A 27,799-nucleotide genomic window follows, 5' to 3' on the forward strand; every position below is an offset into this window, starting at 1 on the left:
AAATTGGGGATTATTTCCAGCATATTTCCAATGGCAATTTCTTCTTAAAGATCTTAAACATTTATTTCTTTCATTGGGGATTTCTTCCATACGCTCAAACTCTTGAAAGATGCAATCGCTTTCCATGGCAGAGATTGAACGGTCGTTTCCAGTTCTTTACAAAGTTCCATCTAAAGAACTTGGTGAAGGTGGGTTTTTTATCCCTACATTTGATATCCTATTTTTTCCTTTTCCTAATTGTTTCTTTTATTGTTCAGATTTTGAGTTTCATAGACCAACGGGTTACTGGGTTGGATAATTTGAAGGAAGAAATTTAGGTTAGTTGTTTACCCTGTAACTTATTTCTTTTATTATCTTGTTGGTTACATGCTATTGTGAGTTTGATGGAATTGGTATAATATTTCAGAGTTATTGATCTAAAATCGACAGTCTAATGAATGTTTGGAACCGACATGCTTAATTAATGCTTGGCCTGCTGATTGAAATCGACAACGTAATTAACGATTGAAATTGACATCCCTAATTTACTCTTCCATTGCTAGCTGGGTCGGTTTGTGCCATGTCTTTTAAAAGCCCTATCTTGATTGGAACTTGGTTTCACACCTGGGCTGCTAGGCACATTGTCTTAGTCGCCTATCAGACTTATACTTTCTTGGTATCTCCTTTTCCTCCAAATCAAGAGGCAATGACAATTGTTGTTGGTCCCTTATAACGTAACGAATTAGTTCCAAGGGGGGATAGGAACTATTTCAAATTTTAGTACGTTAAGGCTGACTTCTTTTCATCCAAAAAGGAATTACACAGCGCGCTGAGTGAAGTAAGACACTAGCTTAGTCAACTGGTGACTAAGTCAGCTTCTTTCTTTGAGTAAGGAGATAGCACTTGAGTCTATTCCTGAGCTCAGATACTCAATGCACACAACTCAGCGTGATCTCTTTACTTGATCAGTTTTGTTTAAGCAAGCAATATATATATTAAAGGAGTTTAAGGTTAGAACGATGTTACTAAGCAGATTTATCCAGGTTCGGCCTCTATGCCTACGTCCTGTCCCCGGAACACATTCCGAGCTTTCGAATTCTCTATTGAGCTCTTTAACGGTAGAGCCTCAAACATTTTTACAACAAGAAGCTGAGTATAACAAGAGTACCTTCCTCTACACCTCTACTCACTCCTATTCTAATGCTGAGTACTATAACCGAGTACTCAGCCTCTCCTTTCTAATTCTAGAAATGATAATAAGTTTGTCCTAAACAACAATTTCTAAGACACTTTAGATGATTGGATAATCACTCTAGACTTTTACACAGTAATATGGAAATTGGTGTAAGTATTTGCTTTGCTTTTTCACACAGATTCTTCAAGTAGAAATTTGGTCAGCGTAATGGCTTGTTGAAGATCTACATTGAATGAAGCAACTGAAAGGCCTATTTATAGTGATACTTGAGGTATCGGTTATTTCAAATTTCGAAATAACCGTTGGAGGGAAACGGCTTGATGTCGTTGTCACTCAGTACACGCTCAGTGCCGTCGGCCAATCAGATTATTGTATCTTCTGTCTTCGGTCAGTGCTGAGCAGCTTTTAGTCAAACAGGCAAAATGTTTCTCCTTTTATGGCAAAGTCTTCCAGACAGCTTTCTGTGTCTTCTGAACTTTACCCAAAGTAGAAATACTTTGTCTTGAAGTTGTTCCTTGCTCAGCTGCTGTCTTGTACTCTTTGTCGTCCAACTCAGCAGCTTCATTCCGAAGTAGATAAAGAAGGTCTTCCAGATCCTTCTTCATGCTGAGATGCGTTTTGTTCACAATGACAGCGTTTTGTATACACGGGCCGAGTTGTCTTGGGCCTTTGACTTTCCTTTGGGCCTTTAGCCTTTTAGTCTTTATGTCTTATAAACAATTTAACTCAATATTGAACAAACACATTAGTGTAATAAATCAAAGCATTTAAACTTAGTGTGTTTAGAATATTTTTTAATCATATATTCAAATAATTTTGTCAAATCAAAATCATGTGGAAAGGTGTTTCAACAAACTCCCCCATTTTGATGTTGGCAAAACTATTCAGTGAAGAACTCAGTTTTGAGCTCCCCCATGATAGTTGACCTTTTATAACTTAATAAACTCCCCCGTAAGGGTTGAGCTACTGACTCAGTTTTACTCTAAACATTTTAAGGTTTAGTCAAGTAAGTCCTAGGTCAGTTTTCAAATAAAGGTCAGCTTATGAAACATATTCTATTAACTCAGTTTTAAGCGGAAGTTTTAACTATTAGAGAGCGCTGAGTATTTTGTTGTTCAATGAGACTTATAAGACAATGTTTTAATCATACAAGACAGTGTTAACAGCATACAATCAGAAGTCATTCAGAATGATAAACACAGTTGATGTATGCAAAACATAATAGCTCAGCATCACATAAGATTTTAATCAAGTTGAACAATTTGATGCAAGCATAGTATTAATAAGTATTCAGCATTGTACAAAACAAACAGGGACTTGGAAACTAGCTATCTCAACTAAAGCTATTTCTTCTTAACGTTCAGTTTGCCCTTTCCCTTAAGCTGACTACTTCTAGCAGCCTCTTGCTGAGTTCTTCCTGTTTGTTCTTTCTCCCCCGTTTTGGCAGCATCGGGAGGAGGAGGAGGCCTGAAGGTGCTGTTTTGAGCAGCTTCAGATATTTGAGCTGAGAATTCCTTAAGCTTGAAAGTGCTCTCATTTATGCCATCAAAGATAGCAACACCATCATCGAAGACCTCTTGAGGCACACCAATTTCAGCAGCGCTGAGGATGCTCAGTGCGTAGGCTTGAGATTTACCCATCCAAGTTAGTGTATCAGTCAGCGCAGCATAAGCTTGATGAAACATCTTGAGCAAAGATGAGTCATAGAACTGACGCTGAATGTTGGAATGACGGACATGGGTAAAGATTTGATGTGTATACTGAAGAATCTCATTCTGCTTCATCTGGTCAGTGTCCATCTCTGCCTTGTTTAAATTTAGAAGACGAACAGCTTCGCCGATCTATTCTACTGAGCATTGGGAGTAAGAGGAAAGCTGATGGTTTGTCTTCTCTTGCTCAGTTCGAAGCTGGGTGAATAACTGATGAACTTCGGCAGAAGTTGCATACCCTGAGTTCGCAGCTGACAAGGCTTGAAATTGTCCCTATAGGGAGTTGATATGTTGAACCATGGTCAGCTGGAGTTCAGCCAGCTTTGTTATGGATGCCTGCTTTGGTTGTTGGGCTTGAGTATTGATCATTACACTCAGCAAGTCTTTTAAACCTCGAACCTCGTTGAGAAGTTGAGTGACTTGTGGAAGCTGAGTGGATTCATTATCGGCAGACCCAGCAGCAGTGTCAGAATTTTGATGAAGGTCTTGGATCAAGGCCTGAACTGAGTTAAGTATCCTTCTACCAGACTCAGTGGCAGTGAGGTAGTTGAATGAGTCTTCATTATTTTGACCAGCTGGTGGAGGAGTGAGATTCAACGCATCATTTGTAGTGCCAGTGGGGTCATTGACTGGTCTTGGTGTGTCAATCTACACTTGTTCTTGAGGATGGAGAGGTGATTGAGTAGCAGCATTGGATGCAGGTTCAGAGTCAGGCTGAAGCTGACTTTCTGTTGAAGGTTGGATAGGTTCAGTGCTGACTGAAGCAGGAATTTCCTTAGCCGGCAGAGGGCTAGGTTCAACATCTGCATTTAGAATTGGCTCGGTGTTCCTGTGGAATAGAAACAGAGGCTTGTTTTTCAGTGTGCTCTGACAGAATAGTAGAAGATTTCTTGAAGAATTTCAGCTTTATAGTCGATGGATCGGTGGTTGATCTTTTTTGTGTTAAGTTATCCATGACGTCAAGCACAGTTGTGCCTTAACAAGTCTTCTTCTTTTGCCCTAGGTCCTTGGAGGAGTGGGATCTGCGTGAATTGATTGAATTGAATGAGATGGAGAATTTACTCCTTGATCAGCATCCTGCTGTTCAGTTTGCTCAGCTTCTTCTTCTGCAGTCAACTCAGTGTGAGTTGGCTCAGCGTCTTCTTCACTAGCTGTCTCCTCAGTGTCATCCTGACCACCCTCTTCTCCTTCTTCTTCTTGCTCATCATCCTGATCTTCCTAATCTAATTCTTCTTCCACCTGTTCAATAAACTGATCATCCAGTTCAACTTCATCGTTCTGTTGCTCAGCAGTAATATCTTGACTCTGAGCATAGTGAGAGTCGTCGGGAACAAAGAAGCCAGCAGGAATGGCATCGAGTGGACTTAACTCCGAAGAGTTCTTCTGCTTCTTACTCAGAGGCTCTTCATCAATGTTTTCTCTTTCATCTGCCTCAGGCTCATCTTGCCTAGGTCTTTTCTCAGCTGACTTGGGCTCAGCTTGTGTAGTCGTTCCTTTGGACACAATTTTTATCTTCTTAGGAGCGAGAACAACTTCCTTAGAGGTGCTATGCACAGCTTTCCTCTTCCTGTCAGCAGGGGTCTTAGTTCTTTTGCCCTTTTTGATTACTGTCCCCTCAGCGTTTGGGTCAGCAGCAGCTTTTGGGTCAGGAGCACCTTTTGCTTTCTTGATTGGCTGATTAAACTTTAGGGTGAACAGAGCACCAGCAGTTATTTCTGATCCTCGGCCCTTAGTTTCCCCCGTGAGGTCTACTCGGTGGTCAAGAAGGATTTTGGTAATGAGTGAGCCCAGCCTTAGAGTTCCTGTGCTCCTTTGAAAAGCGGCTATTAAGAACACTGGCATGTTGATGGGCTTGTAGGTCAGCATATGCCATATGAAGCATTGCTCGAAGTTTGTCACTGAGCTGGTGCAATTTACTTTAGGGTAGATGTAATTGGTCAGCAGGTAGTGCACCATCTTTTGGTGTTTCCCCATCGAAGTGCTAGAGATTTCACCAGCATGGCCAGTTGGTTTACATAACGTAGTGGAGTACCCAGTAACGTCCTGATCTCCAGACTTTCTAAGAATGGCTCCTTCATTCTTGAGCTTCAGAAGGTTGGCTAAGTATTTGGGATTGATGAAAATGGTTTTGTCCTTTACCTTGGTGGCTAAATAGTCCTGGTTATCATCAGCAACACGAAGGTTGTGGTAGAATTCTCTTACCAAGTCAGGGTAGGTATTGTAGCTGATTGAAAACAGGTCGGTCCACCCATTCTTAGAGATCCACTCACAGAATGGTTTTTCAGTTTCCACAAACTCTTTCGAGAACCACCTTGAGTAGTCTATCTTGTACTCCCTGACGTTCTCATAAACCTTAGTGTAGGTTCGTTGCTTAGGTTGCTTCGCCTTGGAGGAGTTACCTTGCTCAGTTTGGGTTTTCTTGCTCGGTGTGGTAGCTTTGGTTTGATCATGCTGGGTAGGAGACTTAGGGTTTCCAGCAGTTTGGTTACTGGCATCGGAGATGTTTACAGAGTCATTCGTCATTTTCGCAGAGAAGATTTGAAGGATTTAAAGATTTTGAGAGAGAAAATATTTATGCCAGAGGATTCTGTAAGTGTAAAGAGATAAAAATGGGGATTTGCCCATTATATATAGAGGTGAGAGGTGGATCTTATCGTATTCATGTGTCAGTTTATCCTTGGGATTGTCAACCGACAAGGATACTGGCATTTATGACACATTCGGCGCATACGTCATCCTAGATGGCTATTCGCGTGCTTTAGCATTAAGTGCAACGGATTGATTCACCCAGTGTGAAAATCCTAAACGTTCTATATTCTGAGTAGTCAATTTTATACAAACAGATGGTTTAAGTAATTGGTTGCTCAGTTTGAGATAACTACTCAGTGCGCATATTTGCTCAGTATGTGATATTCATTCATTTAGCATTAAACACTCATCATACATCTATTCACTCAGCAAATAATAGCATAGATCATTCAGCATGTTAATTCACTCAACATGAATCTATATTTAGAACTGGAATTTACTGAAGAGGATTAAACATACCAATGGCTTCTCTTAGTATGTTGAACTGCTCACGAGCCAGTAGCTTCATGAAGATATCCGCAAGCTGCTCATCAGTTGGGACATAGGTCAGCTTGATCTCACCTTTGAGTACATGGTCTCTAATGAAGTGATGTCTGATGCTGACATGCTTCATCCTGCTGTGCTGAATTGGGTTCTTTGATAGATCAATTGCACTTTTGTTGTCACATTTGACCTCAATTGTCTTTGTTTGAACACCATAGTCTTCAAGCTGTTGCTTAATCCATAGGACTTGAGCAACACAGTGTCCAGCAGCAATGTACTCAGCCTCAGTGGTAGACAAGGCTACTGATGCCTGCTTCTTGCTGAACCAGGATACAAGACAGCTTCCTAGGAAGTGGCATCCTCTAGAGGTGCTTTTTCGTTCAAGCTTGTCTCGTCCATAGTCAGCGTCAGTGTATCCAACGAGTGTAAAATCATGAGTGTTGGGATACCATAAACCTGCGTTCACTGAGCTTTGCAAATATCTAAGGATTCTTTTTACAGCTATGTAATGAGAGTCCTTAGGGTTAGATTGATATCTAGCACAGTAGCATACTGAGAACTGAATGTCCGGTCTACTCGCTGTTAAGTAAAGTAGAGAGCCTATCATACCTCGATACAATTTGCTGTCTACCGACTTACCATTCTCGTCAGCACGAAGGACAGTGTCAGTGCCCATAGGAGTAGATATTGGCTTGCAATTTTCAAGATCATATTTCTTCAATATCTCCTTGGCATATTTAGCTTGACTGATGAAGATGCCATTTTTCCCTTGTTTGATTTGAAGTCCAAGAAAGAAGTTGAGTTCTCCCATCATTGACATTTCAAACTCAGTCCGTATTTGCTTGCTAAATTCCTTGCACATTGACTCATTAGTAGCACCGAAGATAATATCATCAACATATATTTGAGCCAGCAGGGTGTCTTTACCCTTTCTCTTAATGAATAAGGTTGTATCAGCTTTGCCTCTGACATAGTTTTTAGTCAGCATGAAACTGGTCAGCCTCTCATACCAAGCACGTGGTGCTTGCTTGAGGCCGTACAGAGCCTTTTTGAGTTTATAAACGTGGTTTGGGAATTCAGGATCCTCAAACCCTGGAGGTTGATTAACATAAACTTCCTCGTTTATAACTCCATTAAGGAATGCACTCTTAACATCCATTTGAAACAGTTTAAAGTTCATATAACTTGCATAAGCGCATAAAATTCTAATAGCCTCTAGCCTTGCCACTAGGGCAAAGGTCTCACCGTAGTCAATACCTTCTTACTGACTGTAGCCCTAAGCTACAAGCTTTGCTTTGTTCCTGACTACATTTCCTTGTTCATCCAGCTTGTTGCGGAAGACCCATCTTGTTCCAATGGTCTTCTGACTCCTTGGATGTGGCACTAGCTCCCATACATCGTTTCTTCTGAATTGATCAAGTTCCTCTTGCATTGCGCTCATCCAGAATTCATCGTCCTCAGCATCAGCGAAGTTCTTTGGTTCCTGAACTGAGACGAAGGCTATGTTGCTGAGGTATCTCCTGAGTTGATTTCTTGTCATCAGGGTATTCTCAGCGACATCAAGAATAACACTCTCTGAGTGTCCTCTTGGTATCTTTATCTCTTTTGGTAGATTGATGTCTTGTGCTGTCTGTGTTTCAACAATCTCTGCAGGTGTAGATTGGTCAGTGAAAACAATTTGAGGTTCACTTTTACCTTTGGTCAGCCCTTGAGGGAATGACTCAGCGGCTGCATCTTGATCAGCGGGTACTGAGTGTGGATCATCCTCGGTCAGCGGCTGATATCTTCCTACAGGGTTAGTTTCGTCGAACTCAACATGTACTGACTCTTCTAAAACTTGAGTTCGTTTATTGAAAACTCTGTATGCTTTGCTGTTTGTTGAGTAGCCTAAAAAGATAGCTTCATCAGATTTTGAGTCAAACTTAGCTAAGCTATCTTTAGTATTCAAAATAAAACATTTACAGCCAAAGGCACGAAAGTATCCAATATTGGGCTTTCGTCCTTTCCAAAGTTCGTAGGGAGTTTTCTTTAGTATAGGTCTAACAAGAGCCCTATTAAGAATATAGCACGCTGTGTTGACAGCTTCTCCCCAAAAGTACTTCGGAAGCCTATGCTCACTCAGCATTGTCCTGGCTATTTCAACCAAGGTTCTGTTCTTCCTTTCTACAACCCCATTTTGTTGAGGCGTTCTAGGAGCAGAAAAATTATAGTCAATGCCGTTGGTTTCACAGAATTCAACAAACTGTTGGTTCTTGAATTCTCCACCATTATCACTTCGGATGTGAGCCAGCTTTAAGTCTTTATCATTTTCAAGTTTTCTAACCAAATTTGGAAATGTCTCAAAGGTCTCATCCTTGCTACTCAGCAAGATGATCCAAGTGTACCGAGAAAAGTCATCTACAATGACCAAGGAAAATCTTCTTCCACCCAGACTCAGCGGCTGGACTGGACCGAAGATATCCAAATGTAGTAACTCTAACGGACGCTTAGTTGAGACAATATTTTTACTATGAAAAGATTGTTTGGTTTGTTTTCCAGCTTGGCAAGCGTGGCATAGTTGATCTTTTTCAAATCTAAGTTCTGGCAGTCCCTCAACCAATTGCTTTCTTGCTAATTTGGCCAGGAGGTCCATGCTTACATGACCAAGTCTCCTGTGTCATAGCCAGGAATTTTCTTCCTTTGAAACTAAGCATACAGTTTTTGAAAACTTTTTCTCTAAGTTTAGCATGAAGACATTATCAATGCGAGGAGCAGTTAAAATTAACTCATTAGTTTTACCCTCAAATATTTTACATCCAGTGTCATCAAATATAACTTTTCTCCCATTGTCACATAGCTGAGCTACGCTGAGTAAGTTATATTTAAGTCCGCTGACTAGGGAGACAGACTCAATAGTAGGATTACCTCTAATGGTTCCTGACCCTACTATCTTACCCTTTTTGTTGTCTCCAAAACTTACGCTTCCTCCTCGTTTACGCTCGAATGTGATGAACTGAGTTTCATCACCAGTCATATGCCTCGAGCATGCGCTGTCAATATACCATATCTTTGACTTCTCAGCACATCTCAGGCTTACCTGCAATGTAACTAGTTACTTTTAGGTACCCAATTCTTTTTGGGTTCTTACTTGTTAGGTTCATCAGGTAAAGCATCATATTTTATTTTATGGCGGCATACTTGGACAGTATGGCCATTCTTTCCACAGAAGTCACAGCTAACCTTCCGTTTAGGATTTCTCATTGACTGGTCAGCACCCCAGTGCTGAGCGTGCCAGCACACCTTTATGGTGTGTCTTTTCTTCCCACAGAAGTCACACTGGACATTCCGCTGAGGATTCCATCTTTGCTGACTAGTACTTCGGTACTGAGTATTCAGAGGAATATTTCTTTTGTTTGGAACCTTTAGTTGGTTCTGAATGGATATGACGTCCTTTCTTAGTTTCTTAGAATCTGATTGGACCTCAGAGATAAACTTTTACATAATTCCAATGTTACTATGAAAATCTGAGTTGTCCTGAAGAAGATATCGAAGGTCACTCAGTTTGACCTCCTCAACCTCATCACATCGCCTGCTGAGTGCTCTAACCTTTTTATTACACTTTTTGACAAGTGTGTAAAGATCACTCAGGGCATTAACCATTTCATTTCTGAGCAAAGGTAGTGATATTACCTCAGTTGACTGTTCCTCATCATCAGATGCAATGGAGGGGTCAGCATGCTCAAAAGCACATGGCTCAGCAAGTTCGTCATTCATGAAACAAATCTTCGCTGACTCAGTGGCATCAGCTTCAGATGATGATGAATCATCACTATCACTCCAGGTTGCCACCATTGCCTTCTTGCTGTTCTTTCTTTCTTTCCTCAGCGAGGGACAGCTTGACTTGATATGGCCAGTTTGATGACATTCAAAGCAAGTAATGGGCTTTGAGCTGTCCTTCTTATACTTGCTGTCGCTGGAGTCAGCTTTGTACTTATCAAACTTTTTATAAGGCTTCTTAGAATATCTGTCATTCTTTTTGAACAGCCTTTTCATCTTTCTGGTAAACATAGCCATCTCTTCATCGTCTGTTGAGCTTCCATCAGTTGAGTCAGCTTTCATGACAAGAGACTTTTGCTTCTTATCTTCAGACTTTTCCTTCACCTCGAAATTCTTCATCGAGATCTCATGGGTCAATAGTGAGCCAATGAGTTCATCATACTTATAGGTGGTTAAGTCTTGAGCTTCCTCAACAGCGGTCTTCTTTGCTTGCCAGTTTTTAGGAAGACTCCTAAGAATCTTCTTGACTTGTTCTTCCTCAGTGAAGATCTTCCCAAGTCTTTTGAGCTCGTTGATGATGTTTGTAAACCTTGCATTCATGTTAGAAATTTCTTCATCATCGTTCATTTCGAACAGCTCGTACAGTCTCATTTACTAGTTCACCTTGGAATCCTTCACTTTGTTGGTTCCTTCGTAGGTGACCTCCAGCTTCTTCCAGATCTCTTGCGTTGACTCACAACCTGAAATCTTGTTATATTTTGCAGCATCAAGAGCACAGTGAAGCATGTTTATAGCTGAAGCATGGTTTTGTAGCTTCTTGAGATCATCTTCTGTCCATTTGGCCTCAGCTTTGACAACTGTTTGGCCAGCCACAACTTCAACAGGAACAAATGGGCCTTGGACTATTGAAAGCCATGCACTCATATTTGTTGCATGAATAAAGTTTTTCATCCTATTCTTCCAGAAGGTGTAGTTAGACCTGAAGAATAGGGGAGGCCAAGTAATGGACAGCCCCTCAGGTAAGATTTGAGTTGTCTGGTTTCCTGGGAGAAACCGAGTGCTGTTTTCAGCCATAGTGGGGATCAGCTCAAGGTAGTTAAACCTTTCACAGTGAGCTTTTAAGCTCTGATACCACTTGTTGGTCCCTTATAACGTAACGAATTAGTTCCAAGGGGGGGGATAGGAACTATTTCAAATTTTAGTACGTTAAGGCTGACTTCTTTTCATCTAAAAAGGAATTACACAGCGCGCTGAGTGAAGTAAGACACTAGCTTAGTCAACTGGTGACTAAGTCAGCTTCTTTCTTTGAGTCAGGAGATAGCACTTGAGTCTATTCCTGAGCTCAGATACTCAATGCACATAACTCAGCGTGACCTCTTTACTTGGTCAGTTTTGTTTAAGCAAGCAATATATATATTAAAGGAGTTTAAGGTTAGAACGATGTTACTCAGCAGATTTATCCAGGTTCGGCCTCTATGCCTACGTCCTGTCCCTGGAACACGTTCCGAGCTTTCGAATTCTCTACTGAGCTCTTTAACGGTAGAGCCTCAAACCTTTTTACAACAAGAAGCTGAGTATAACAAGAGTACATTCCTCTATACCTCTACTCACTCCTATTCTAATGCTGAGTACTATAACCGAGTACTCAGCCTCTCCTTTCTAATTCTAGAAATGATAATAAGTTTGTCCTAAACAACAATTGCTAAGACACTTTAGATGATTGGATAATCACTCTAGACTTTTACACAGTAATATGGAAATTGGTGTAAGTATTTGCTTTGCTTTTTCACACAGATTCTTCAAGTAGAAATTTGGTCAGCGTAATGGCTTGTTGAAGATCTGAATTGAATGAAGCAACTGAAAGGCCTATTTATAGTGACACTTGAGGTATCGGTTATTTCAAATTTCGAAATAACCGTTGAAGGGAAACGGCTTGATGTCATTGTCACTCAGTACATGCTCAGTGCCATTGGCCAATCAGATTATTGTATCTTCTGTCTTCGGTCAGTGCTGAGCAGCTTTTAGTCAGACAGGCAGAATGTTTCTCCTTTTATGGTAAAGTCTTCCAGACAGCTTTCTGTGTCTTCTGAACTTTACCCAAAGTAGAAATACTTTGTCTTGAAGTTGTTCCTTGCTCAGCTGCTGTCTTGTACTCTTTGTCGTCCAACTCAACAGCTTCGTTCCGAAGTAGATAAAGAAGGTCTTCCAGATCCTTTTTCATGCTGAGCTGCGTTTTGTTCACAACGACAGCGTTTTGTATACACGGGCCGAGTTATCTTGGGCCTTTGACTTTCCTTTGGGCCTTTAGCCTTTTAGTCTTTATGTCTTATAAACAATTTAACTCAACATTGAACAAACACATTAGTGTAATAAATCAAAGCATTTAAACTTAGTGCGTTTAGAATATTTTTTAATCATATATTCAAATAATTTTGTCAAATCAAAATCATGTGGAAATGTGTTTGAACAATTGTCTCCGGAGCAATTCCTTTCGGTTTAAATTCTGAACTTGCACATCACAGGGTATATCCCACTTAAGGGAATAGAGGGCAAGAAAGAATATATTTGAAGCCCATTGAAGTTTCCTGGTAACTTCAACCCACAGTGTCATGTGGCAAGATGATTTTAAAGAAATTAATATATGTATGTTCTAGCCTATACTTATATTTGGAAAAAACATAATTGATAGTAGGGTGCAGATATCTTAATAGTTATGTAGTTTGAGTTGCTTGGCCAATTGATAGGATAGGAGGAGAAGTGGACAGTGTCAATATTAGTTTCAATTGATTTGAAATGATATGATATAAAATGGGATTGGCAAATTATTTTACCTCTGCTTCTTATTTTTCTTCTTTTCCTTTGTTCATTTATTGAATTTCAGTAGCTCCTTGGCCTAGTTTTGCTTCTCCTTTATTATGTTGAATCTTTCTTGGTTGACCTCTTTTTCTCAAGTCTGTGGCTGCTCCTACTGATAGTTTCATCTCCAGCAGATGAAGCTTCTCTTTAATTGGAACTGATTTTCGATATAAATTTAGTCTGAGAATAGTGTTAAAAATCTTCATTCGAACTGATGCTATTGATAGATCAACATTATCTTTCAGGGGAGGCTGTGTGTTAGTTGTTAATTAGGGAGAAATGTTGTATTATTAGTTTAGAACTGATGCTATTGATTGATAAACATTATCTTTCAACATAACAAACATGCATTTCTTTTGTAAATGATATAAACAGCTAACATGATGTAATATGGATTCAATTTAATAATAAGAAACACATTTTGTTTTCCTTTTGAGGTCTCTTCTTACCCATTCCTTTTTTTCAATCCAAATTCAACACGATTAGAGTTTTAATTGGTTATTTTTTGGTGTGAAGGTGTTTTTTTTTATAGAACCATGTGAGCATATAGGATCTAAATCGAAGAACCTACAGTTGGAAAAAAATTCAACTTGGGCAATTGTCCCATTTCATCTCCTTTGGCGTTTTGTGCATCTGTGTAAGCATTCATTCACCAAGTCCAGCAAGCAGAGGCAGACAACCATTCTCAAGTACTTTCAGGTTAACCTCTAATTTTTTTGTCCTGCCAATATTTTAACTTCAACATGACAAATGGTTTGAATAAACATTGGATAAGATTATATATAGAGTAATTTTCTACTACATGAAATCATTTTGTTATGCAACTCTTATTATCATTAATATATATAAATCTTTATCATTGCAGAATCTTTTGTATCTCTTACTTTACACTATATGAATCTATATGATTTTATTACTTATTTCCATATCAATTTGTCTTAACTTTCATTCTCATTCTCTTATAGCAATTTGAAACTCCATTGCTGCTATAATCTTTGGCAATTTCAAATTGCTGTATGCATCATCCACAGATACTTTTATTGAATTATTTATTGAATTTTGATGATCCGCGAAGCCAAACCGGGCCGAATCATAAACACGGGCCCAACCTATACTTAGGCCCATGGTTCCAGATCAAATGGGCTGCTAATAAAGGAAGCGGGTAAAGCGGATAACCGCCCCGAAATCCTAACAGGGCATTAAACCTCCCACTCAAACAAACGAAACCACGTTGGTGGCCACGTAAGAGACGTGGCATAGAAAGAGTAACCGCCCTCGGCGGTTACCTAGAGATACTTATAAAAGAGACATGAAAGCAAATGGGGAGGGGTAAGTTGACATTTTTCCCATCAATACTATTATCAATCTACTAGCCTTCCACATAAAACTGACTTGATCGTCGGAGAGTTTTCCCGGAGATCCTGTCTCCGGTTTTGTTTTGCAGGTAACTACGACGAGGACCATCGAATTAAATCCGACAAGTTATCATTGGTGCGGTGAAGGTGGACCTTTTTTACCAACATCTGGATAAAGGTACACAAAGAACATGTCAGAACCATCACGAACGACCGGAGTTACAACCAGATCAACTAGTATGAACTCAAGGGGTCCACGGACTGTGAATTCGCAGCCTGCGAGTACACAACCTGTGGTACCCAGCTCGTCGAATCCTTTAGGACAGTTGAGTCCATTATTGGAGGTCCAAGTGCAAACCGAGAGGGAGATGTCCAATAGAGATTTCATACAGATGGCAGGACAAGTCTTGGCTTCGAATATGAGCCAAGCGGCTGGAGATCGAATGATTAGTTTGTTAACTGCAATCGCTGATCACAATACCGCCGTAACGGCTGCTCCTCAAGAACCCGTTGTCATCTCGACACAATCACCGACTATTCCTGCCATATCTGCGCTTCCGCAGCCATCTCGAGAGACAAATCGGATGGGTCAGAGTAGTCGCATGAACCCACACAGCCATCCAGGCAACTACTCGCACCAAGATCCTATTATGACGATCCATCCGACCTGGCAAACATCCCAGTCGATGTCAGGAAGGCAAGGAATTCTTTCGCTACAACAAACGGAGCCCTTTGTCCACAGACATTCAGAGTTGATGACGTCTGGAATGAATATGTCTGGGCGGGAGCACACTTGGAACTTTGATCCTATAACTGGACAGCGGTTAGACCCACAGCGAGAACAAATGTCGACACAGTATGGCGGGTGGATGTCACCCAGAATTCACCAGCAGCGGATGGAAGAAGTTCAGCGGGAACCTAATACTGAATTGGAGGATCAACTACGAAGCATGATGGAGCGAATGGGGTACACACCTAGGGCGAGAGCAGTGGTGCAGAGTGATTCGCCTTTTGCCCCATCGTTGCGGGAATTTATTCCAGATCACAGAATAAAAGCGTCGGCGATACCTAAATACTATGGGGATCCAAATTCTGACCCTGAGGCACATGTCAGAAACTATAGGGAGTTGATGGATGTTGCAGGAGCAAGCGAAAGCATAATTTGCCGATTGTTCTCGACCACTTTGGGTGGTGCAGCATCCGATTGGTTTCGGTCTCTACCTACTGAATCTATTCACAACTGGACTCAATACAGTCGTGATTTCTGTGCAAAGTTCGTAGGCTGTAAAGCAGCAGATGTGACGGATAGACAGCTGAAAGAGATCAAACAGAGAAATTACAATTCCCTAAGGGAATTTGTTGTAGCCTTCAATGATATTCTGGTGCGGCTACAGAACCCGGATATCGTGAGCATCCGCAACATAATGGCGGATGGAACCACAGATTGGAGCATGCGGGAGGAAATCATCCGCAATAAGCCACGCACAGTGGCCGAACTCATGAAGATAGCAAAGGAGTTCATGGAAGTAGATGATGTCAACAGGGAACATAGAGCTCAAACCCGGCGAGAAAGAGATGCCACTAGATCCGCTTCGGACAATCAGCGCCATCAACATCAAACCCAGTCCAAGGGTAATTTTGTTCGAAAGGGCGATCGCTCCTTCCAGGGAGGAGGATATCAAACGCCATTGAATACGACTCGCCATGAGGTGTTACTTTGGATTGAAAAGAACCCCCTGAAGAAAGATATGCAGTTTCCTGAGACGAAAGGTCGAACTAGTTTGGGGCGATATCCTAACAAATATGTGCAGGTTCCACAGATTGAACGGCCATGACACGAACGATTGCTACGAACTGAAGAGGGAGATTGAAAAGCTGATTGAGAGAGGCAAACTGAGTCAATTCGTTAGAAAAGAAACGATGGATGAAAAGGTAACACTTCCGCGTGAGGTAGAAGTAAGACCAGAAAAGAAGCAGAAAAAAGGAGTGATTAACATGATAGCAGGCGGGATCTATGAGCCTCCTACAAAAAGGGCTCGCCGTGAACAGCGAAAAAGCAACACGAGTAGGGAGGATGCCCTCTATTACTCATTTGCGCGAATCACGGAGCCGCATGCAGATGCGTTGGTGATTACGGTGGTCATTGAAGGATGGGATGTTAAGCGGGTCCTTATCGATACAGGCAGTTCTTGCAATGTTATTACTCGAACTGCATTCAACAAATTGGGAATTAACGACGAGCGAGTAGAACATACGTTCATGGATGTAACTGGTTTTGGAGGTCAATCATCTCAAACAAGTGGACAGGTGGTGTTGGAGACAGAAATGGGCGATAAAAATCTAAAATGGCGAGGTGATCTGGAATTCGCAATTGTTGATCTCCCATTGGCTTATAATATAATCCTGGGGCGTCCGTTCCTATCGGAAACGGAGTCGCTCATTTCAATGAAGCATTTGACATTGCATTTGCCAACACACTAAGGGCGAGTCGTTGTTGAGGGAGATCAACTTATATCTCAATAAGCTTATACATTGTCACTTGAACCAAAGCCAGATGAAGAGGATAAAGTTGATGAGAAGTTGCCGGCTGAAGCGTTAGGAGAAACAGAACTATTCGCCATCTCAAATGATAAGAATGTACGGATAGCGGCAGGACTTCCAGAGGAAACGAAGAAAGCCATTACCGATGTATTAATCCAGTGCGAGTCGGCATTCGCCGCTCCAAATGAAGTGCTGAAGGGGATAAGCCCAGAAATAGCGACACATCGTTTGAATGTGGACAAAAGTGCAACCCCAGTGCGACAGAAAAAGAGGGGACATGCTCTAGAGAGGCAAAAGGCGATTGAAAAAGCAGTGGCGGATTTGCTAAAATCAGATGCAATTCGAGAAGTCACCTATCCGGAGTGGCTAGCTAATGTGGTGCTAGTCAAAAAGCCAAATGGAACGTACAGAATGTGCGTAGACTTCAAAGATCTGAATAAAGCTTGTCCGAAGGATATGTATCTGCTACCTAACATTGATATATTGGTAGATGGGACTGCGGGATTTGAAGCTTTATCGTTCACCGATGTGAAATCCAGTTACCACCAGATACCAATGGAGAAGGCGGATGAGATCAAGACGTCATTCATAACTCATCAGGCAACTTATTGCTTCAAGGTGATGCCCTTTGGACTGAAAAATGCTGGAGCAACCTATCAACGGATGATGAACAAAATATTTTCAGACAAATCAGGTGAGAACTTATCGATTTATGTAGATGACATGATCATTAAAAGCAAGAAGATGCAAGACCACCCGCAGGATATTAAAGAAATCCTGGAAGTGCTGATCAAATATGGCCTCAAATTGAACCCAGAGAAATGCACGTTTGGAGCAAGAGCGGGGAAGTTCCTGGGTTTCATTGTTAGTGGCAAGGGAGTTGAGGCGAATCCTGAGAAGGTTAAAGCAGTGATGGAGATGAAGACACCGAGGAATATAAGAGAAGTACAGCGACTCAATGGGCGGTTGGTGGCATTAGGGCGGTTCATATCATGCTCGGCTAGAAGATGTCTACCTTTCTACAATGCCATCAAAAAATCTAAGTCCTTTGAATGGACACCAGATTGTCAAGAGGCATTCGAGGGGATAAAACGACTACTATGTTATCCGCCCTTAATGAGCAGGCCAGAGGATGGAGAAGATTTATTTCTTTATGTATCCATCACCAGCACGGCGATATGCACCGTAATGGTACGAGAAGAAGAAGGGCAACAATATCCGGTGTACTACGTGAGTAAAGTCTTGAAGGACGCAGAACTTCGATATTCGAGGTTAGACAAAATGGCCCTCGCGGTGATAACCACGGCGGCTAGGTTAAAGCCATACTTTCAGGCGCATACTATCATTGTGAGAACTGGAATTCCAATGCGAAAGGTACTACAGAAACCTGACGCATCCGGACGATTAATGGAGTGGTCAATTCGCTTGGGAGAGTTCGATATTCGCTACGAAGGAAGACCAGCTCTAAAAAGTCAAGTACTTGCCGATTTCGTGAATGAGTTCACATGGGATGAAGACGAATGTCCAAAGGCACACAAAGAAGAGTGGAGTATGTTCACAGATGGGGCATTATCCATAGATGGAGCTGGAGTAGGAGTCGCCATCAAGGGTCCAGATGTTATTCGCCTGTACTATGCGGCACGGTTAACATTCAAAACTACCAACAATGTCGCGGAGTATGAAGCAATGATATGCGGATTGAAGTTGCTTAATGAACTTATGCCAGAAAGAGTGGTAATCTACAGCGACTCTAAGCTTATGATAAATCAGATTAAAAAAAATTATCTGGTGAAACAGGAGGATCTGGTCAAGTACCATCAGGTTGTCGGCAGATTGACGCAGGAGTTAACACATAAAGGAGTCGTCTGGGAGATGGTGCATGTTCCAAGAGGCCAGAACACAAAGGCTGATGAGTTGGCAAAGGCAGCAGCGAGTAGAGACCCATGGAGTCAAAAGGCATGTAATTTGAAAATAAGGTCGTCACCAGCATTCGAAGCCGATCAGATTATGGTCATCGAAGAGCTAGAGGACGATGAAGATTGGCGGATGCCCATCCGCCACTATCTAGAACATGGAGATTTGCCGGTTGATAAAAGTTTAGCTAGAAAGCTACTCGGGCAGTCAGCAAGATACTCAATTCGGGATGGAACTTTATACCGAAAATCATATACATGTCCATGGTTGAAATGTATTAGCCGCAATGAAGGAGACTACGTGCTGCGAGAACTCCATGAAGGAATTTGTGGCGCACATGAAGCATCCGCGGCGTTGGCAAGAAAAGTCAAATTGATGGGTTATTATTGGCCAAAGGTGGTGGAGGATTCCCAGAAGATGGTAGCGGAATGTCACAGCTGTCAAATCCATGCAAATGAAAAGCATGTTCCCGGAGCTAAACAAGTCACTATAATGACGGCGTGGCCATTCGCGACATGGGGAATCGATATAGTGGGTCCATTCCCAGAAACAACAAAGAAAAGGAAGTACTTGATAGTCGCAGTTGACCACTTCAGCAAATGGGTAGAAGCGGAGGCAGTAACCGCTCAAACACCTGAGCGAATGATCGAGTTCTTACGAGAGAACATTATCATGCGGTTTGGAATCCCACAAACGCTTATAACCGACAATGGCACCCAGTTCAACTGTGTCAGGTTCAAAGCATATTGTGAAAGCATGGGGATCAAGAATCATTTTTCTTCCGTAAATCATCCCCAGTCGAATGGTATGACAGAGGTTACCAACAGGGCCATGATTCAGGGAATCAAGAAGCGACTAGGTGATAAGAAAACAGGTTGGGCGGATGAGATACCTCATATGTTATGGGCATACAGAACCTCTGTAAAAGAAGCAACAGGCGAAACACCTTTCTCGCTGGTTTATGGAGCCGAAGCAGTCCTACCTGTTGAAATCAAATCGCCTACGGATCGGGTAATTTATTACTGCGACACCCAAAATCCTATCAACATTAGAGATGCATTGGATTCTGTTGAAGAACGAAGGGAAAAAGCTTACACGCGAATGGCAGTATATCGCAATAGAATCAAGAAGTATCATGACAGAAGGGTGCGAAAGGTGATAATCAATGAGAGCGACTTGGTCTTGAAAAAAGCAGATAAAATACAGTCCAGAGAAGGCAAAGGAAAATTAGGCGTCAACTGGATCGGGCCTTACAGGGTATCCAAGAAGTTGGGACCATCAACTTTTGAAATAGAAGAAATGAGCGGCAAAAAGCTCCCGCGCACTTGGAATCTAGAGAATCTACGCCTATATAAATAGGCCGAGTAGTTCAGGGAAATGACGAGTACTCTTTTTCCTTTTATGAGTTTTTTCCCACTGGGTTTTCTGATAAAAGGTTTTAATGAGGCTTTGATCCCACACAGTTTAGGTACCCATGTAACAAGAAGTCTTTTTTCTTTATCAATAAAGAGGTTCATTGGTTACAATTATTCTGTATGCTACGGCTGAATGCAGGTCCTTTTCAAACTGCTAATACAAACACATAAATGTGTTGCCTACAAAAGAAAGGCGGATGCGTGATTACGCATCACTCGCAAAACCTTATGGTTAACCTTATGATTATTTGAAAAATTATAAGGCATAAAATTAAGCGAATAAATGAGTACTCAAAAAATTGCAAAAAGGGTCTGGCCACCCTAATGAAAACAAAACTAACTACGACAAATTACAAGTATGAAGTCGGCAAGAGGCAAGGGTCGCATACGAAAATAACCGACATTAAAGCGAAGAAGAATAAAACAATAATTGCGCATATATGTAAAAGCGGCGGCAAAGTCGCTCGGTTGATATATATACTGGCAGTTTGTTACATACAACAGTTCGGATATAAATAAAATTATACTACAGTTTCTTCTCCTTCGCCTCTATTGCCCCCTTCGCCTTCAGCGGCTCCTTCATCTTCTCCTGTGGGGTGATCTGCTTCAAGCGAATACCCAACAGTCAAATCAGTAACCGCATCGGAGCGAGGTACCTCTTGTTCAACGTGAGAAACATCTTGTGGTACCCCTCCTTCTACGTTCTGATTTGGGATCTCACAGCTAATTGGAGAGTCATGAAAACTCTGCCAATCTAGGAGAAGTACCTCATCCATATCGGCATCCTCGGCCTCCAACTTGTCCCATTTTTCAGCTAAATCCTTTTCAGGAATGGGAACCTTGGGGCGATTAAGTACATAATCTGGATGTCCATGCTCATAGGCCGCATGAATCCGCTCTCCATACCAATAGATGCGAGCACCATCTTCAGCGGTGATCTCCTCGGCCCTCCTCTTTTGCATCTCCAAAGCTTCCTTGGACGAATTCAGATCATCAATAACCTTCTGAAGCTCATCGGACTTAGCCTGGAGGGATTTGAGAGCTTCCTCCTTCTCGCTGATGGCCTTCTGACAAGCACCTTCAAGGGCCTTTACTTTGCCTTGGACATCATCAAAAAGCGACTTCTGAGTCGCCAATTCAGTGCCAAGGCTTTCCAGCTCTCTAGCTCGTTCAGCATCCCTGCAGAGAGCACCCTCCGTGAAATTGATAATCTGCATATAGGACGATACGTGAATAAAAAGAGCGAATGGAGACATGCATTTGAGGGATGGAACATGAGTAGAAAGCAATATACCTCTATAGCACGCTTCTCAATCCCCTCCATGGCAGTCGGAAGCGGCACCTGTTCGCGCACGCAAGAAGCAGAGGGAAGTCGCCCAAGGACATTGCATATGGAAGAAACAATGTCCCTACAGGAAAAGCTCACGGCTTTACCAAAGGTTCTGGTCCACCATCCGCTGATATCAGGAATCGGCTATGGATACACAAGGAGAAGGGTTAGGAGAACAGCAAAAACTGATAAGAGAAAATAAATAACGCAAGAAGAGCGAATACATTATTATAATTCATGAAATGGGGTACCGCCCTTGGCTTTGGATGGAGTGGATGTAGATGTACCAACGACAGGCAAGGACACGGAGGTATTCTTCTTCCTAGGGCGAGAAGACTCCACATCCACATTACTCTTCCGCTTCCTATTTAAGGGAAGCTCCTCAGAAACAAAAGCGGGGCCCTGTAAAACAGAAGCAATTATGGGGGAAGCCGCCTCAACAGAAGTCGCCCCCACAGGAGAATTCGCCCCTGCAACAGAAGTTGTTCCCGCCATCCGCTTCTTCCTTCTTGCCAGGGCTTTCGCTTCCCGATCTGCAGCGAGTTGAGATAAAGGATCACCCCTGCAAAGGGTTAAAAGAAATCATCAACTTGGAAATAAGTTAATAGTACCTTGTACAAAAACGCGATAAGGGATATAGACAACGCGATCTCCCTCGCGGTAGGCAATCGCTACTCGGCTTCTTAGCATATGGAATGCCTGATCATATGTCCATACAAAGGGAGGAGTACTCTTCAAGAACTTTATAATAGCAGATTCTTCCTGACTGGGATAACCAAAGTTCAAACTCTTTACATTGGGTCGGCCCCAGCAGCGCAAAAAGTTTGGATTCCCTTCATGGAACTTAATGAAGAAATAGGACTTATCCCACTCACGGATTTTGTTCGACTTCTCATCAAAGCCGTAGTAACCGCTCTGTCGGATGAAAGTAAAGTACTCCCCCGAACTCTTGAAATGATGAAGCTTGGAGAAAATCTTGAGCGAGAGGGGAACCTCCAGACAATCCGCCAGAAACTTATCTAGGGTTAAGTCGGCCCATCCATTGGGATGCAGTTGTCCAGGTGCGATTCCATAACCACCAAGGATGGAAGCAATCTCATCCGCCAGCGGATACGTGAAACCGCAGATAATCTGGGCGAAAAAAATGGTAAAGTACCCCTTTGGGTAGTCGCCAGACCCTCTATTTTCCCCGGGAATGCTTGTCTCCAGGCCTTGAAGCTAAGGATACTGCTCCCGCAAGTCGTCAATCGTCTCGCGACAAACTAAGCTTCCGGACCTATCCTTTTTCGGTAATAAACGGGGAGTTGGGACGAGTGGTGGAATCAACTTCTTGGGGTCGAAACCTAGGCCCTCATCAGTTGTATTCGCCAAATGGAGAAAATCGGCGGGATGAGAGTCCGACCTAGGAGAGCTAGTTGAAACTTCATCAACCATCTCCTCGACCTCGTGAGACACCTCGCGATCGTAATTTTCGTCGAAAGGTGCGAAATCAAGTTCAGGGTTCGACATATCAGGGAAGGGAACGAACAGAAATAAGAAATAGTTGAACGAGCTGCAAGTTACAGAAGAGGAAAACTTACATGTGAGAAAGAATACAGAGAAGAACGAACGCAAAGATGTTGACGCCGGAGAGGAAATGACGGAGAACGAAAGAACCACTTTTGAATTTTGAATATCCAGACAAAGACGAAAAGTTGCCTATAGCATATGAAAAGACCCTAAAGGGCTCTTGCCAAACTAAGGGGGAGGCATGTGATGATCCGCGAAGCCAAACCGGGCCGAATCATAAACACGGGCCCAACCTATACTTAGGCCCATGGTTCCAGATCAAATGGGCTCCTAATAAAGGAAGCGGGTAAAGCGGATAACCGCCCCGAAATCCTAACAGGGCATTAAACCTCCCACTCAAACAAACGAAACCACGTTGGTGGCCACGTAAGGGACGTGGCATAGAAAGAGTAACCGCCCTCGGCGGTTACCTAGAGATACTTATAAAAGAGACATGAAAGCAAATGGGGAGGGGTAAGTTGACATTTTTCCCATCAATACTATTATCAATCTACTAGCCTTCCACATAAAACTGACTTAATCGTCGGAGAGTTTTTCCGGAGATCCTGTCTCCGGTTTTGTTTTGCAGGTAACTATGACGAGGACCATCGAATTAAATCCGACAAGTTATCAAATTTTGATTGGTCTTACAAATTTGTTTTATTTAACTTTTGTGCAGCTACCTTAGTGCACTATATATTCCATCACCACTTTCTTATATATTAATTATTTACACCTTGATTCTAGTTGTAAAGGTACCTTAATATTATATATTTGTTTTAATATTACATGCATTACAAACATAAATAAAGAACATCGCCATGATGCATGCAAATTAAAGTTATCAGTTTTTTTAAATTATATGAATTCTACTATATAGGATAAGGTATCAAAATATAGGCCTATGGTTTTTGGAAGAGTATCAATTTAGGCTCCACATATAAAATAATACAAATATAGGCTTAAGGTTTAAAAAAGGTACCAATTTAGGCTTCGATAACGGATTGGACACATCATTCCTATTACCCCGTTAAGTTCTAATTTCTCCCTCCACGGGGTAATAGGAATGACGTGTCCAATCCGTTATCGAGACCTAAATTGGTACCATTTTTTAAAGCGTTAAGCCTATATTGGTGCTATTTTGTACGTGAAGCCTAAATTGATACTTCTTCAAAAACCAAGGCCTATTTTGATACCTTACAATGCACTAGCAGATCAAATTAATGAACTGTTTTACTATATTTTATTAACTTCATTCATTTTTTTTAATGCAGATATGGTTGTGCAAGGTCAATCAAAGATACTAAAAAAGAGCATTGGGGGTGGAGGTAATATTAATGAGCTCGAATGCATTCGAGATGGTAATATTGAAATGGGACGAGGTAAAGCAAAGATAACAAGGAATAATGTTGGAGGTGGAGCAAAAAATCCTATAAACTCTATCCTCAATGAGCTTCCACACATTAAGGAACGTGGTATTAATATGGATGTTATTGGTAATGAAAATATGGTGGGACGAGGTCAAGCTAGCATAACAAGGAAGAACACTGGAGGCGGAACAAGAAATCAGGTTAACTTTATGCATAATGAGCTTCCACACAATAGGGAAGGTGATTTTGATATGGATGCTATTGACTCTAACACCCACAGTCCTATATATGAAGAAAATGCATATGATGATCTGATGCAACCTTCAAATCATCCAGGTAAAGCTTTCTGGTTTTGGTGTCTGCTAACAGTTACATTTTTTAAACTACTCTGTAGTTTTAATTACTTGATTATAAGACAAGTTTGATTAATATTAAACATTAGTTTGCTGTTTTTCATTAGAAAATCTAGTACCATTAGTTTGCTGCTTGATTAATATCAAACATTAGTTTTCTGCTTTTTCATTGGTTTGTTGTTTTTCATTATTTTCTTTTTTTTCATTAGTTTTCTGTTTTTCAATAGTTTGCTATTTTTTAGGGTTCTAACGTTTACTACTTCCTTTTTGCTAATCAATTTATGAATTGAAATAGAAGGGGAGAATAAAAGAAAATATGGAAGCAAGCTTGCTAGTAGACTTCAAACGGTTCTAAGTGCACATGAAGCAGCAGATCCAACTCATATGGAAGGCAATGAAGTACAAGAAAATCCACCTCGCAAGGTAAGAACAAAGTATTTGCATGAAAGTAGGCCAACAATAGATGGAACCCAACAAAATGATCCAAACAGTAGTCAAGGTAAGCAATATATCATGTGTACATTGTTTTTTTAATAGTTTAGAGCATGCTTTAAATCTTTGTTATCGTTGTATCATTATAGCCTCTGCCACGAGTGCTAAAAGGAAAATGGGTCAAAGAGGTAAGTATAGAAGCTTAGCACTTGAAAAGAAGACTATGGGTGGTCAATTTAAACTTGACATTGAGATACCTGATTTCGTTCTCCAAGCCGTGGGCGAAAATGCAAGATCCCTAGTTAACTTTTGTGGTTATGTTGTGAGGACAAATGCTCTAATGGATGCTGGAGATTGGCCTGATGTCTTTGCTAAATATGGTCCAGCAGTGTGGTTGCAAGTGAAGGTATTTTTTAAGATTTTAATCCATGTTAAGACATTAACATTATAGATTTTGTAAGCTTTTTTATTTATCAGATGTTACAGTTATAACATTAACGTATAAATAAACAGAACAAGTTCAACATTAAAGATTCTTGTACACAACTACTTCGACTTCAAGCTTTTACAACAGATGCAATGCAAAGATTGTACCGATTTTGGAAGTGTCGGTTGCATTATTATTACAAAGAATGTGGTGAAACATATGAGGAGCGCTTAGCAAATCCTCCTCCTGATTTTTCTATGGCTAATTGGAGAGCTTGTTGTGCTACATTTAATTCGGATAAGTTCAAGGTAAGCTATCGATAACTATAACCATTCTAGTTTTATTTTTTAATTTTACAACATTGTTGGGTATTTTACTCTTTTAATAAAGAGATATTAATTAATATTAGTGGTGGACCAATTTAATTTATTACTTTACTTGATTCTTTTCTGCAATCAATTGAGGCTGAGTTGCATGACATCAATTGAAAATTTTATATGAATTAGTAACTTATTAATATTGCCTTAATCTATAAATGCAGAAAAGAAGTGAACGAAATAGCAATAATCGTAAATCAGACAAATGGTGTAAACACACTACAGGGAACTTGTCTTTTCCTGAGGTGGAACATATATTGGTAAGATTGCATGATATAATTGTTAAAATAAGTTGTGGTTCATAAATAAAAGGTCACTAATACAAGTTGGTGATGGATTTAGACCAAACAAAATGATGGTGTTCTTCCTCATTCGGATGTTGTCTGGTTGACTGAACATACACGCACAAATGGTCAAGGACTGCTAGAGTGGGTTAATGATAGCCGCTCTAAGGAAATACACGTAAGAATCTTAATTTTGCTTATGAGTTTGTCTAGTCTTAATCAAGTATGAATTATTTTCTTTTTTTATTCAAGTATAATCCAATCTTAATCACTATTTACTATCAATGAGAGGATAATCCTTTCTTTACTTAGTCCATGATGATAATACTCTTTCATAATCTATGTTGCATCACTTTCCTAATTTCTGAAATTAATATCATTAGATTATTTGCATGTTCTATGCTTGTAAAGTGATGTACATGATAATTATGAATCTTGAAACTAGATATAGCATATCTGATTTTTTTTCCATAATTTAACCATATGAAAAATTGACATTACTCGTGGTTTCATTGGTATGATTCAAACTATTTATCGTTCTAGTTTATTTGAGAAATTAATGTATATGAGAAGTTAATGTTGAAAATTTGGTTGGCTGCTCTTGAATATTTTGCTGTCATATGTAGAATATTGAAAATTGAATATATATATATTTTTTTTAGAGACAACTTCATCAACTTGTGGAAGATAAGGATAAAGAACCTGAAGGGGATCAAACTCGACCTCAAACACAAGAAGAAATGTTACTTCATGTACTTGGCCCAAAATCTGGGTACACAAGAGGCAAAGGTAGTGGGTATGGAGGCTCAGCTAAAGTAAGATTACAACAAGAACAACAAGAGAGATTGCGTAAACAACAAGATCAGATTACTCATTTACAAAGTGAACTAGAAGCAAGTAAGAAGGCAATGGAAGAATATAAAGCAGAACAAACAAGCATTATGGCAAATATGGAGAAACGTCTTATGTAGATGATAAAAAGCAATACTAGGTATAATAAAAGAAACTTCAAATTCATAGCTTTTTATAAATTGCCTCTAATATTGACAATTATCTTTGATTACATTTAACTTTTTGGTATCATTTCTTTAAAGCATGTTATTGATAAATAATACATTCTTTATTAATACATTCACTTGGTTTTGACCCGATCATTTTTTAACTTTAATGTCATTTGTATAGAATCTTATAAAATTGTAGCTTACATTTTAGTATGGTTTACTGACTTTTACTCTAATTTTATTTTGTTGTTTCTATTTAGGTTGAACTTCCATGATGATGATGAGGATGATAATGAAATTGATCATGTTTGAGAAGCCAATTGTGAAAGGGGATTCGTGCTTAAGAAAAACAGATCACTTTTTGTATAGCTGGTGAACTTATAGCTATAATTTTTTGTGAGATATCTTTTTGTCTCTGGAATTTTTTGGACTAGGTGATGATAGTTTAATGTGATTAGTTATGAAGGGGTTTCATATGTAAAGAATATATATTACTTTGATAATTAATTATGGTTAATATATGTAGCATTCTATTAGTATTAGATTGTATTCCAATTATATATATATATATAATATATATAAAATAATATAATATATATTATTATATATACATTTATTGTTACAACAAGTTGTTGTCAAATATTAAATCTATTTGTAATTAAATTCCTTATTTATAGAAACAATTTCAACTGTTGCAGAAACAATAATTTTATCAACATAAAAATTGTTACGAATAATATAATTTTAGCAGCAATAACGATTGCTGCAAAACTTTAAAATATATAGCAATGCGGGAGTTGTTTCAAAAAATCAAATATATGGCAACGACAAGAGTTGTTTAAAAATCAATATTTATGGTAACGACTCCAATTGTTGTGTAAAAGA

General features: G+C 40.3%; 1 protein-coding gene across 2 annotated transcripts; it reads left to right on the forward strand.

The window, feature by feature from the left end:
* Positions 1-27,375, forward strand: LOC136211126 (uncharacterized). Of its 2 annotated transcripts, XM_066002674.1 has the most exons (11): positions 1-188; positions 258-317; positions 13,084-13,266; positions 23,945-24,376; positions 24,689-24,892; positions 24,975-25,231; positions 25,339-25,560; positions 25,794-25,889; positions 25,972-26,091; positions 26,576-26,904; positions 27,175-27,375. In XM_066002674.1, exons 4-10 carry the CDS (start codon positions 23,947-23,949, stop codon positions 26,882-26,884), a joined length of 1,638 nt encoding a protein of 545 aa, XP_065858746.1. In that variant the 5' UTR covers positions 1-188; positions 258-317; positions 13,084-13,266; positions 23,945-23,946; the 3' UTR covers positions 26,885-26,904; positions 27,175-27,375. The 2 variants fall into 2 exon arrangements, with proteins under 2 accessions (XP_065858746.1, XP_065858753.1); XM_066002681.1 differs by lacking the exons at positions 1-188; positions 258-317; positions 13,084-13,266 and adding an exon at positions 13,384-14,100.
* The last annotated feature ends 424 nt before the right edge of the window (positions 27,376-27,799 follow it).

Source organism: Euphorbia lathyris, chromosome 1 (assembly GCF_963576675.1).
Source record: "Euphorbia lathyris chromosome 1, ddEupLath1.1, whole genome shotgun sequence".
NCBI lineage: Eukaryota > Viridiplantae > Streptophyta > Magnoliopsida > Malpighiales > Euphorbiaceae > Euphorbia > Euphorbia lathyris.